Raw genomic sequence first — 14,233 nt, 5'->3', positions numbered from 1 at the left:
AATAAACTTAAAATTTATACTTTATAGCTTCAATTTTCTGTGACGTTCTAAGACTTCTGTAAAGTCTATGTTTTTGCAAAATGTTTCACAATTTGTACATAAAATTATCACGACATATAATATAAACATGCCTTATCATATCTCTGTCTTCATTCAAGAAAATAATACAAAGTATTTCAGCATTAAAACTCGTATTTTAAAAGTGTAAACATTATTCAGAGAGTTGTTCTCAGTGTAAATAAATAGACTGGGAGTGCGAGGGGGACCCATCCAATATGGCCGCCGCACAACACTGTACAAAATGCTGTCAAAAATAATTCGTTAATTTAAGAAGTAATTCGTTAATTTAATAACTTGATTTGAAACGTTTAACTCCTTAAAATATGTTTTGCCTAATTAACGGTTTTGTTTACTTCCGGGTTTGTTTGTTTTTCACTCCCTTACCTGCGTGCGCAGCAGCACGTGCTCGGTCTCCCGAGCGGCAGCGTGACTCCAGAGCAGCACGATACCGAGTGAAATAATGTTGAGGCAAAAAGTTGCATTAAAAAAAAAAAAAAGTTCCCTGGCTGACTGAGCACGTGAAAGTAATTAACGCACTTTGAAAAGCCGAATTTAACGACCCACGGAAGTACTTGCCATGTTGGCTGACCAAACCAAACTAACGCTGGAAATACTGGCAGGTAAAATATTAATTTATACTCTTTGTCTCTTTCCCTGGCTCTCCTGTGTGTGTGTGTGTGTGTGTGTGTGTGTGTGTGTGTGTGTGTGTGTGTGTGTGTGTGTGTGTGTGTGTGTGTGTGTGTGTGTGTGTGTGTGTGTGTGTGTGTGTGTGTGTGTTACAGTATATTATTGCCACTGAGTTCATGTAATAATTCCACAACTTTGTTTCTCGAAATATTCAAATTGTCAAAGTGGTGGACCTGCACTCTATCTAAACCCAGACTTGTCTTAGACGTTTATTATTATTTTTAATGTTTTAAATATTTTGCTAATCTTCGGCAAAGCCAAAAGGACGTTTTAAATTGAATTAAAATATTGTCTGTGTGTTGAGTCGGCATTAATTCCGTGGTTTTCCCTCAATAAATATCGATTACAAGCTTCAGTAGAAAAACAATGTTGACAAAATCGATTAAATCAATTGATTACGTAATTAATTACCTAAAGTTGTGCAATTAATTAGATATTTTTTTGATGATTGACAGCACTAATATGTTTATAAAAAATAAATATAGAGTAATAATATTTTCTAATAAAAAGTTGAATAGAGCACCTGGTAAATCACACGTGCAGTAGCAGGGGGGGTAGATGGACTGGTTTCACTCAATTTGTAGTTAATATCGTTCACTGTGACACAATTGTATGTTATTAGTGCACAAATGTTTCCACGTGCGTTGTTTATCACTTCCATTCACTAGTATTCAAGTATCGTTAGGGAGTTGTTGAGATCCTTAAAACAAAAAAAGATGATAAAGATAAAATATTTTATTTGTTCTCATTTGCCGAGACACATTGTTACATCAGTTATGTCGACATTTCTGGTTGCAGCCCATTTGAAGGTAATTATTTTCAAGGTTTATCAGCTTTAGTTTACAAGTTTAGTGGTTCGTGAACAAATAAGGAAAATATCCCATGGTGAGAAATCACATTGATGTAATGTGGTAACTTGGCCGCTTGAGGGCAGCAGATTCTTAAGTTTGGTCGCAGTAGATTTGGTTTATATTCCATATTTATTGAGAATAGATTATACGAGGTCTTACACTGACTGTTCACTCATGTGTGCGTCATTAATTTTGACACTAATTTGAATTCCATCTGCCTTTCTGACCCGCAGTAGGAGCGCATAGATCAGAGGTCAGAAACCTTTATGACCAAAAGAGGTGTTTTTTTTTATTTGTCACTTTTCACCAAATCAAATGTTAAACACGTTTAACCTTCAAAAATATGTCTCACACGGCTTCTACCATATATATAGTTTGGATTTTTATACAAAAACTATCTTTTTATTGCATTTATGAACTTTCAGTACAATTCAGGATGAAGAAAATTCCATTATATTTTCAGCTGATTTGTACTATATTTTAGCAGTTTCACTCCATTTTTTTTAACATTCTTTGTTTTCTGAGAGACATTGTGGCTCTTGTAGGTTTCCAGATTTACTACCTCCACCCTGTGAGAGAGGTTTCTCTCCCCCCCACTCCTCTAAAATGACCATTTTAATAAACAATTTTGCTTGTAATTGATCGTTTAGCATCATAGAAACAACCAAGAAACAGTGAAAATGGTGAATAGGAGAAGATTTATTTAAAACAATAGAAGTTCAATTCAGGAGGGGTAATAGAGTTTTAAGATGATGTTAAATGAACACCAGACATGTTTTGTTGACATTAAAAGATATTATTGTCAACATCTGGACAAACCGTTAGAATAACAATAAGAAGCTGTGCTCGTTGGACATTTTAAATGTGGATTATAATGAACGATAAAGATTTACAGTCTGAAACAGTTGCACTAAAGTTTATTTTATCATTGGAATCCATGCCCATTATTATTATTAAAAGATATTTTCAATGTCTGCTGGGAGTCGACTGCTCTAACGGACGCTCAAAAGCTTTATGTTATCACTTTTTACATCTTCCAGTAAACGAGTCGTTCTATTTTCTATTTCTACGTTACACTTAAAATTAATTCACTGTTAATAAAACCTGCAGTGATTTACCGTCCACTTAAGTCTTATTTTTCTTATTTTTTCTTCTCATAAATTGAAAAAAAACCCCAAAACAAAAACTATGTTCTCCCATTGACTCAACAGATTTTTTGAATCCAGACGGCGCCCCCCAGAGGAAGCCATCCCAACACGTTTGTGATTATTGCTGCTAAAATGAAGTAAAATTCAAAATAACATGACCTATATGTCCCATCTTCAAGCGCAGCATTAAAATACCAAAAATCCTCTTTTTGAAAACCGTCTCTGCACGACGACAGAATGAAAATAGAAACAGGAAAAAAACGATTGTTCCGGTCAGGAAATGCATGATGGATGACGTTGTGATGGACAACTTGTCGTCCACTCTGGACTCTTGTTTGTCTGTGTGACCTTTGACCCCAGCATGCTGGACGTTGAGGCGGAGACCCTGGGTGACGTACTGCACTGCCGCGTGTCGGGGGGGGGGGGGGGGGGGGGGGGGGGACACTACAGTACCTCTGACTTGGCGACACATTTTCTTCATATTATATTCAAATGGCTCATCATTGTCATCTGTGCACAGTTGAAAAATAAATTAAGGCAAAAAAAAAATCTGGTTTATTTGGAGTCCAATGAATAAAATACCAACAATGCTATTAAAAAAACCAACCTCAGAAATACTTAATTTCTTCTTTTTTTTATTTTTTATTTTGTGTATTTTATTTCTTTGTTGTATATTCATCTGCAATTCATAAAACAAATTCTCCAAAAATACTTTAATTTGAATTAATTTCATTTTAAGGTTTAAGCCAATATCATAACAGTTATATTATGGTTGTTGTTGTTGTTGTTTTTTCTGGCTTCTTTCAACAAAACATATCGATAAGAATCGAATAATAATACAAAAAACAAATTATTATTATTAGTAATTCATGATCATTTAAACAATTATCAGAAGAGGGCAAGATTTAAAACTCGTCGTCAAAATTATAAGCAGAAACATGAAAACGAGTCAGAAAACGGTCAAAACTGAATGAGAGCAAAGATTAGCATGCACACATTAGCACACACACACACACACACACACACGGATGACGTGCAGCTCGATGCTTCAGCAGCAGACTGCGACACAGCGTCCAGCTCTCTCCTCCTCCTCCTCCTCCTCCTCTTCGTCACTCTGCAGTCCTCCCTGTCCCAGCAGCTCCTCCTGCAGCTCTGTCCGCTCATCAATAAGCTGTATTAGCCATCACTAATCAGAGAGCGAGAGAGAGAGAGAGAGAGCATAGTCTGTATGTGTGTGGGAGGAAGAGGAGGAGGAGGAGGAGGAGGAGGAGGAGGAGGGAAGGGTGTATCCTAGCAGGAAGCTTTTCCCTGTTGTAGTAACCAACCGCACGCCGACTGCCAGCCATTACTTCACTGCAGCAGCAAACAGTGAGCCAGACACTCTAACCTGTCTGTCCCCTCCTCTTTCTCTCTCTCTCTCTCTCTCTCTCTCCCTCCTTCCCTCCCTCCCTCCCTCTGCATATTCAGCAAGAGCTGCCCTCCTCTCCTCCTCATCACTCTGCCTCTCCTGCGGCACTGCTCAGTTTGAAGGGGACCCCGGCCTGCTCCTCACTCCTGCTCCTGCATGACTGTCACAAAGGTAAGGCTGCAACTTTCCTCCCGTCTCCCTACCGTAGGACGTCCGCAGGACGACTGAGCTCCGGGGTCAGCGATGCAGTGCAGTTGGAGCCGGTTCATCCGCTGCCTCGGGATATGTGTGTGTGTGTGTGTGTGTGTGTGTGTGTGTGTTCATCTGTCCTTCTTGATGATGAGACTCCCAGTCTGGGACGTCCTCACATCTGCAGTGTGTCGGCGGCACCAGGAAGTTTGATTTTGTCCCCGTGGGGAAACTGCCTCAACTTCATTTGATTATTCTGCCCCTTCATATAGAAATGTGATGTTTTAATGTGCAGATTCAGCTTCGTGTGTCGTCGTATTTCCTGGTGTGAAAAAAAACTGATGAAAATCTCACATTAACCCATTTCAACAACTGCCAGTTCATCATGGAGCACTACTGGCCTATACATGTGATTTATATAAGGAAATACACTAAATGTGACTTTAAAAAAGTCGTTGTCTTTGTACAGCAAAGAAGAAGAAAATGCATCATTTTCACGTTTTTTTGTTTCAAGGAGCATTTTCAGGGTCCGTTTGCTCAGAGCGTCTGTGAACACAACCTTTTGACAACGACACGCAAGGTGGAACTTTTTGAAAATGCTCTTGATTGTGGAAAAGGGAAAAAAACAAAACGCTGCCGCCTCTCATGAGCAACACGTCCGTAGTAACTAGTTTTTCTGCACTGACTCCCAGTTTATATTCTCCTTGGAGTTGGTGCTTTTATTTTGACAGTCACGCAAAACATTACTTAAACAAAAAATGGTGATAATGATGCATTTTCACTTTCACTGGTAAAAGCAGCAATGCAGCGGCCAACGGAAGTAAACAACCAACAGAAGTCCACAGGAGTCGGAGAAACGGGCTTTCGTTCCGGGGGACGATATTTTCTGACGGAATACTTTACGATTACGGGAAAGTTTGACGAAACAAAACGGTGACCAACGTTGGTCGTATGTGAAAATGACAGGAATCACAATCATCAAGCAGCAGCGTTTCACCTGCGATTCATGAAACTCTCCCGTTGACCAATCAGTCCCTCAGAAAGTATCGTCCCCAGGAAACAAGGCCCTCGACCCTTCTGGGCCACCATAGCGACGAGTCTGCTTGAACAGTCCCAGGCGTTTTTAACGGGAGTTTCAGTTTCAGAGTCTGGATCTTGTTCGAAGAGTCCGATTAGAACTCTTCAAGAACCCCGTTCTGTTTGGAAGATGTAGAATTGCATCCGCCAAGGACGTCATGAAATCCTCAGCGTCTATATTTGGGGGTTTTTTTCTGTCTGTGATCAAGATTTCGTGAAAATTTTAGAGGTGATCCGGGAACATTGTCAGAAATCTTAATATGGGTAATGTGACACATCCATGCTTAATTCTGTTTTAAGATTGTCGACGTTAAAAGGTTCATTTGGAGACCAATTCAGTGTTAGTGGCTTCTACAAATGTTAATTTATTGGGATAGTTCACACTAAAACTTTAAGAAAAAGACTACAGATTGCACTGAAATTATTGTGTAACATTCATATGTGACTACGGGGATGTAAAGGCTTTAATTATGTGTTCGTACAGTGTCGGTCGTTTAATAGTGGGGGTTTTTTTTGCCCATTTTGCTTCAAATAGCCTCAATTAGTACAAATCTTTGGTTAAAAGCTTCTATCTAATGAATGGTTCAGAATTCAGAAAGAAACCACGAAATCTCTGGGTTCATGTTTGGGCGTCGCGTTTTGAGGTTTCCTGGCAGTAATCTGGTGAAAATGACTGAACCTCCACGTAGATAACTCAGAAATACTTTCTTCACTCTGGTTAAGTGATGTTTTTAAGTATTTATACTCCTGGTTGTGTTTTTCATGCAACTTTTACTCTAGTACTATTTACACTAATACATCTACACTACAACTTTTAATATCACGTGGTGGAAATTACAAATTCTAAGTGCTGGAATTAATATAATTTTGTACATTTATGTTTGTGAGTGTACTTAAAAATATGCACTTATACTCAAGTACAATATACAACCTTATATTGTACTTCTATACTTTGGAAATCAGGACCAGTGGCTGCGATGAATTATAAATACAGTCATTATTTCAAGTAAACGATGCGTATTAAAATGAAAATAAACATATCAAACTATGTTGTAGAATAATTACGGATGCACCGTTGCTGATTAACATTTGACTAACATTTACTTCACCATCATCTGCATAAACAGAGAGCGAGTGGCCCGACACCATGAGGACAGTTTGAATTAGTCTGAACGTTTACGTCGTACGTATTTCATAAATGTTTGTTGGATTGGACGTTGGTTTCCATTTGCACAGGGACAAAACGGTACAGGGTCAAACTAGAATATACAAATGGCGCAAAGCTATAAGTTCAGCGTACAAAACTGAATAAACACTAAAATGTGACGAATCTTTAAAAAAAAATTGCGATATACCAAGAAATATAACGTGTAAAATATTAAATGGCGAAAAATGTCCACGAGGCAGAAATATGCAATTATAGAATTAGGAAAATTTTTTAATCTAGATTGCACTTTGTTCTATAAGAAATGAAATGATTGGTGTGTGTGTTGACGTTAGATCTTGGCGTCAGGTGAGTGAGTGTGTGTTGTCGGGGCCGTCTGTGCTTCGGGTTCCAGCAGCCCGGCGAATCCTCTTAACCAATTAGAAGGCGGGAAGAAAGAGACGGAGAGAGAGAGAGAGCGAGGTGAGGAAATTAGCACAGCTGCTCCCGTGTAGCGTCTTAACCTGGACGGAAATAGACGAGCGAGTGCAGAGACGGGACGACGACCCAGTTCCTCATGGTCCACCTGCAGCCTGGAGTTCACACGTGATTTGATTTTTGCAGTCAGACAGTTTGCTGCCAGAGTTTCTCCTGCATTTGTGTGTGTGAGAGAGAGAGAGAGAAAGCTGGTGTGTGTGTGTGCTGCGTAGGAGGACTCTCTCCACTACGAGAACCGAGAGAGGAAAGAAGGTCAGGTGCGTCGGCATCGAACCGCGACCCGGCGGTTCGGACGGCTGCCACCTCTCCGCTGCTTCCTCTCCTTTTCCTCTTCTGCTCACATTTTCGAAATCCGACCTGCAATTATGGAAATGAAGCGAGGTCGTGGAAAAAAAAAAAAAAGTGTGAAGGAAGGTATGAAAGCAGCAGTTATCCAGCAGTGTGGAGGATGACGGGTGTGTGGGAGAGGCGGGGAGGGAGGGAGGAAGGGAGGGTCTGGGGAGCGAGTTTTTTTTTTTTTTTTATCATGGCTCTGCCTGCCAACAGCACAGAAGTCACCTTGGGATGCTGACGCGGCTAAACGGCCGCCTTCCCTCCAGACGACACGCAGCTCGTCCACTCGCCGTCCTCTCGTCATTACGGGGTAGATTTACACACGAAGGGCGGCCTTGACGCGGGCGCCACGATGTCGCCCCAGCGTCCAGGGGAGGGGGGGGGGGTGGCGTCATCTCCACGCACGAGAGGTGACTGTCAAAATAAAAGTGCCAAGCCCCAGGAGATCATGCAGCCGCGACACTCTGGAGGAAGACGTTGTTCTTATTGTCCGTCTACTGAGCATGTGCAGAAGAACCATTTTACTACAACCGTGGTGCTCATGTGCAGCTGCAGCTGATTGAGAGTAGTCACGTTTTTCTCCGTTTCCATGGAGATGGAGTCGGATCATTTTCAAAAAGTTACACCTTGGGAGCTTTTTTTCCAAAAGTCGTTTCCGGTGATTGTGAGCAAAGTTGTCGCGTAAAAGACAGCAAAATATTGATGTTTACACTTGAAAATGTTGCATCAACACGGTTTTACTGTCGCGTGTACAGTCCTGAACTGTCACCAACATTTTACACGTGTGTGTGTGTGTGTGTGCGCGTGTGTGTGTGTCATTTTAACAGTAAGCCAGTCATACAAACGTCAGCAATTATCCTCCATTGTGAGATTTAACTGTTAAACTCGTATCTGTGAATTCTTATATAACTTACAAGTGTTTTGTTTTGCTTCATTTTGTAAAAGAGTGTGATTTAACCGTCATCCCCGTTTTGCCTGGTTATCCCTCGCAGCAGCACGAAGGCCTTCAGAAACTAGAGTTACACGCTGGATTAGGTCTGTAATAATCTGAAGGGTCGGACGTCAGGTGTCCTCGGTGAACCGCGGCTTGTCGGTTGTGGTCGGGGCCGAGACGGAGCGACTGGTGGAGGACGTTGTCATTAAACGTCCCCACTTATGTTCCAAGTGCTGAATTCAAAGTTGTTTTTTTTAATAATTTATTAGTTTATTTGGTAGGGACAGTGCATATTAATGAACATCTGTAAAACAGTGTAAATATGCCAGATTATAGCAAAAATGCTAATTTCCAAGTTTCATTTGATTGATGACCATATTTGTAGAATTTGGGTCTAAACGGTGTGATGTAACTCTGCTTCTTTCTCAATGAGATGGACAGATAAGCTGACAGAAAAGAATTTTTTTTTTTTTGATTTTTTTTTAAAGTGCTGACGGGAAAAGTAGGTCATTGCGGTTTAAATCCGCGACCTCTGCTTTCAAACACGGCCGCACCGCTCCCAGTCCTCTCTCCGAGGCCGGACTGTAAGCTCTTTAGCCTTTCAAGACCGACACTTAAGTCAACGGGCAATCATTTGTTTGGCCTGAGATGTTTACCTCGTACACTGCCACCAAATATCATCAGAACGCAAATAGAAAACCATGACGCGGGTGTAAAATACCTGACGGCGCTGCGCGGGTGTGTAATATTAGCCCTCTAACGAGTTTGGATGAGAACTCCAATGATCCTCAGCCGCAGTTTCAGTGAAAACCAAGAAATACAACATGGTTTAAAGAAATATCTGATCCCATCCAACTTTTTTTGCTTTAGTTTGTTTGAATTCGCCTCAAGTTGTATTATGAAGGCAGTTTGATGAACAGTTTCAGGTGGAGACTCATCAAATTGAGTCTTTTATTTCAGTGTTTTGGCCGATGAGGAATCTCACCGGGTGTAAAAATAGAAAAATATTGACGTTTCAGGTTCAGTGACGTCAATAAAAAGGAATTTAGATTAAACGGACGCAGTATGATTGATTTACTGAAGGTTTTGCATTTAAATAGCAAGACAAGACCAAGACTTTAAGGGGGTGAGACCAAATCAAGTCAAAGATCTTGAAAACGTGGTCTCGAGGCCAGTCTGTCGCTCGTCTGTATTTCCTGTAAAAACAGACTGTGGATCCTGTCCTTCCGATTTCCAGTGAAGACAAACACTGGTGGACAGATGAAATTCACCGACGTACTGAAGCAGGAGCTTTCAAATTAGAAGAAATGGGCGGTTTCGTGGGTCTCCTTTCGATTTGAGAGGCATCTTGATCATGTTTTCGTCTTTCATTTTCCCAAACCTCTTCACCTGCCCTCGACGATCCCTGGTGTACACCTAAAGCTAAAGTCTGTTCATCCGAACTAGACGTCTCTGAAGCGTAAAGAAGCTCAAATAAAATTAAAGCTGCAAGCAGCATGGGCCGGAACCTCGCGAAAGACTGCCGGTCGGGGTGGGAATAATCCTCTAGACCAGTTAATGATCATTTTTTTAAGTTTAAAAAAATATTTTTTTTAATGACTTATTTTGAAAAAACGGTATCCAAACCAGCTAATTAGCTAGTGATTCGTGACTGCAGCACCCCCATTAGGCCATCTATTAAATTTCAGCTCAATCGGACAATGTTTGCTAGCATGCTAACGGGCATGCTAGGTCGCAAGCTGGCTGATCCACCTGAACATCTCAGATGGTACTCGGCAGGTGCCCCCGAGCCGCAATCTGGTTTTACTTCAATTCTGGTGTGAATGACACAGCGCTGATGGAACATGAAATGTTTTTCAAAAACTTCCACCGACATGAATTTGAGGGCATGAGGCAAGTGCCGGGCCTAAAGTCTGTTCATCCAAACCAGACGTCTCTGAAGCGTATCGAAGCTCATATCAAATAATGGTGGTTGAGTTATTAGTCACACACCACCACTTTTTTTTTTCTTTTTTTTTTTACTATGAGCAGAATCCAGAGTACCTGGGGAAACCCTCCACTTGACACAGTAGTAAGATGACCTGGACTCTTTATTTAGCTGTAAGATTACAGTGTGACTCGTCATCAGACAAAACGTGCAGCGAAATAGCAGAATGTGACGGATTAAAAGCAGGAAATCCGCCGTTGAACTTACCGTGTCTCATCACAGGACTGAGCAGAATTGAGTAGAGCTCGGCTCATCTGATTCTTCCTCTGGCTCCCTCTCTTGCCCGTGACCTGGGACAATACTCAGACACGAAATGGGAGAGTGAATGAGATGGTTTTTCCTCGTCGACAACGACTATATGTGGACTCTCTGTTCTCATCAGCTGCGTGATTACAGCTCTTGTCTTGTGTGGACGCGGGTGGGAGGACGTACAATGTGAGCTGGCAGACATGTTACGTGTAGGTGGGAGGAAAATTACTACCGAGGAGGTTCTGGGCATTGAAGAGCTTCTGAAGAGCGGTGAAAGAGCGAGCCCTGCTGCATGTGGACTTTTCATATCCGATGGTTAAGCTTGGACGTCTCGGACGGAGGACGAGGCAACGTCTCCGACAATCAAGCGATGAGATGAGCAAAGCAACACCGGATGGCGCAATATTTTACAGATTTACAGGGATTTATAATCTTGTGATGTACGTGGAGTGTCTTCCCTTTACTTAAATGCTACTCAAGCAACATATTGAGTTTTTACATTTGCTTGGTCGTTTCCGAGCCGGTTTTGACCCACGGGTTTTTTGTGTGACGACCCTGTCTTAAAGCGATTGTAGCACGTCTTTATTATCATTCATTAATTTGCTTTTCGTGGTGTTCGGCCTCCCCCTGACCTCATGTTACTGCCGCAGCTGCTCTGTTATATGAAATAATCCGCTCGAGCCCAGACGGCAAAACGCTGAAATCCCCCACTTTGTTCTCACTTCAGTGTCCTTCGACAATACGGAGACCACCAGAGCCTTGCTGCCTTACCTTCCTGTCACCTCTCCTTTGACTCAGTCCACAGGGATTGAGAGAGGGGGGGGGGGGGCTGGGGGGGAATTATAGGCACTATGTGACCCTTTCAGAGGAAAAAAAAAACCTCAAAACGGGCCTCAGTTTCATATTCCTGCAGTTTCCCAGCTTTTAGTAAACTCTACACGTGCGCCTATAAAGCATAATGACACAGTACTGGCACAGAAATAGCGGCGTGGACATTTTTACTGTTCTCATGCCCCCCCCTCCCCCCCAATCCCACCCTCCCCCTTAATTAGAAAGCTGCAACCTGCATAGAGACTCTTAAAATGCTCCATTTGGTTTTGGTTGGATACCAGAGAAAAAAGAGCAGCGTGCCAGTCGGTGTGGGGGGTGGAGGGGGGGGGGGGGGTAGAGTGACCAGGAATGGAAGAAGACAAATGGGGGGGCGGCTGAGTCCCCCCCCTTTTTGTTACTTTAGTCACCAATGAACACTGAAGAGTCCATGTGGTGATAAATGATGTCTGTTCTCAGACGTCTCTCTCACACACACACACACACACACACACACACACACACACACACACACACACACACACACACACACAGACTGCTGTGAATGCTCCTTCTTTAAATCCGACCATACAATCACCTCCAGGCTTTTGGACCTCCACACTGACATAAATCCACATTTCCGTGCTCAGCCAAGCCAAGAGGTCCTCTTTAGTATAGATAAAACAAGCCCTCGATGCACCAACGCGCACATAAAAAAGACACCATTTTGCGCTGTACATTGACTCCGCTGACGTGAATTGTGTACGATTCCAAGTAGCGCACCAGCTGCGTCCAGTGTGTTTGCAATTACGTCTCTGCAAACGCCCCAATTATGAAGGAGGCCTTCTGCTGCGATGTCAGACGCACACGTGCGGTTGGAAAGACGCCTGAAAGCCATTTCCAGTGTTTATAGAGCGGCTTCTGCCGTTCAGATCGGCGCGACCTGTCCGCCCCCCCCGTCCAATGCACCCGTCGCAATTTCACCCGTTCGCGTAAAAGAGAAGTAAACAAACCCAGTCACATCGAAACCGTTCAGATTCTTATCACATAAACGTTTCCTTGCACGCCCTCTCTCACCTTCGCAACCTGACAAGCTGCCAGAACCCCCAATCAAGAGAAACACACCACAGCTCAGCAGATCAGGAATTCTAAATCCGAAATCTTCGCCCCCTAATGGTGCCGGTAAGAGAGTGAACAGAGAGCGAGTTGTACGTGTGAAGAGGACGGGCAAACAAAAAGTGTGAGGAGGGAAAAAAAGAAAAAAGGAAAAAGCCACAGAAAAGCATTCACCACAGGAAGACATTCAGATCTCATGAGCTCACTGCCTGTCAGAAAGCTTCCTCAACTCTGCGTGTTAAAAACCACGCTTTTCATTTCTGCGTGAAAAGAAAAGTGCATTTCCCAGAAACTCTTCTTCTCTTTGTGCCTCTGCATAAATCATCATGAATTCCTGAAGGATACCACGGACCTTCCAACCAAAATATGCGGGGAATTCGTGGAAGACGTTGAGCTTTGTTGTGACTTTTCTTGGATTAAAAACACTCTTTTTCTTTTTTTTTTTTTTGTATCGTTCCCCTTTGGGAGGTTCCTTTTAAAATAAAAAGCACTCTAAAGTATTTGCGAAGCTCCTCCGGAGCCAATGAAGCAGAGAGTGACCACCGCCAGCGCTCCAGCTGAGATCCAGTGTGACTTGTCGGTGAGAGCAGGACGGACGCAGGACGTGCTTCCTGTTTGTGGACGAAAACCGCCGCTGCGTTCAGCGCGAGAGCAAGCAGCGCCTCTCCTCTCGTTTGAGCTGCAGGAGTGAGAACCAGCTGCTGTTGATACAACTGTTGGTCATTTCTTGAGGTTAATAGAGTTATCCTCAAATGCAAATAAACTTGCCACAATCTAGAACGTGGTGCCCAGGAAACGTCTGCCTTCTCGCATTAGTGCGAATGCTTTTGTTGCTGTAATGTTTTGACAAATCAGAGGGGATCCTCGGCTTTTCTGAGAATAACGAGCTCAATGCTCAGACTCTTGTCTCCACTTGTTTCTTTGAATTCACCTTAGATTTGACCTTGGACCTGTGATCTTCAGCTTTGTTTTGTTCTTTTTTAAGTCAATATCCTTAAACATCTTTCCGTGGAAATGAGTTGATGTAGATTCAGACTGTATAATACTCACGGATTGAGCTCACGACAATAATCGCTGACTGCGAATTTACGGTAAAAAGCACCTGTTACGCCAAGAACGTGATCTGAATCAAGTGACAGAGGAAAGGCTCTGTAATGGTTACGACCATTAAACCAGTTTGAGAAAACCTTTGATTTGAGATCAGATAATAACCAATTTTACTTGGTTCGTCGTTTACTACGTCATGGTCATAATTCCATTTGCACAGATTATACCAGAATAAAGCACTATAATCTAGAAAATAAAACTTGGAAATGTCTTCACTTCCTAGTTTTGTATGCTGGTTAAAAAAAAAAAAAAGAAGTGTTTCCTTCCGTCCACGTTTTTACTGAAATCGTGATCTTGAATTGTTTCTTAAAGGTGATAAAGGGAGAAATCTCAGAGGATAAAAGTTTGTTGACTGCAAGTTAACTTAAAGTTGAAATACACATGCTTATTTTATGACTTGTAGAAGTGGCTTGCGAGCTTTTCACCGTGTCTCACCTGAGAAAATGTCCAGCTCCACCAAGTGACTCACCTGAACTCACAGTAGTGAACGCTAACTCTGTTAGCTCTGGATTTGTGAATGTGAATTTTCTGTTTTATATTTTTAATATTTGATATATTCCCCTCCCCACCCAAAAAAAGTGTATGACGCCCTCACATACCACCAGAGGGAGCTCACGTGCGTTTCAGAACCTCAAATT

The 14,233-nt window shown here is 42.3% G+C and overlaps 1 protein-coding gene across 1 annotated transcript in view; it reads left to right on the top strand.

The window, feature by feature from the left end:
* Window positions 1-4,250: 4,250 nt before the first annotated feature.
* Window positions 4,251-14,233, top strand: part of coro2ba (coronin, actin binding protein, 2Ba) — a 43,994-nt gene continuing 34,011 nt past the window's right edge. Inside the window, exon 1 of the mRNA XM_080499733.1 lies at window positions 4,251-4,325. Within this exon, the coding sequence (XP_080355859.1) occupies window positions 4,311-4,325 (15 nt within the window). The 5' untranslated portion in view covers window positions 4,251-4,310. The remainder of the gene's footprint in view (window positions 4,326-14,233) is intronic.

This window comes from Blennius ocellaris, assembly GCF_963422515.1.
Source record: "Blennius ocellaris genome assembly, chromosome: 1".
Classification (NCBI taxonomy): domain Eukaryota; kingdom Metazoa; phylum Chordata; class Actinopteri; order Blenniiformes; family Blenniidae; genus Blennius; species Blennius ocellaris.
Note: the sequence above shows the minus strand (reverse complement) of the source record. Positions and strands in the feature narration are given on the sequence as shown.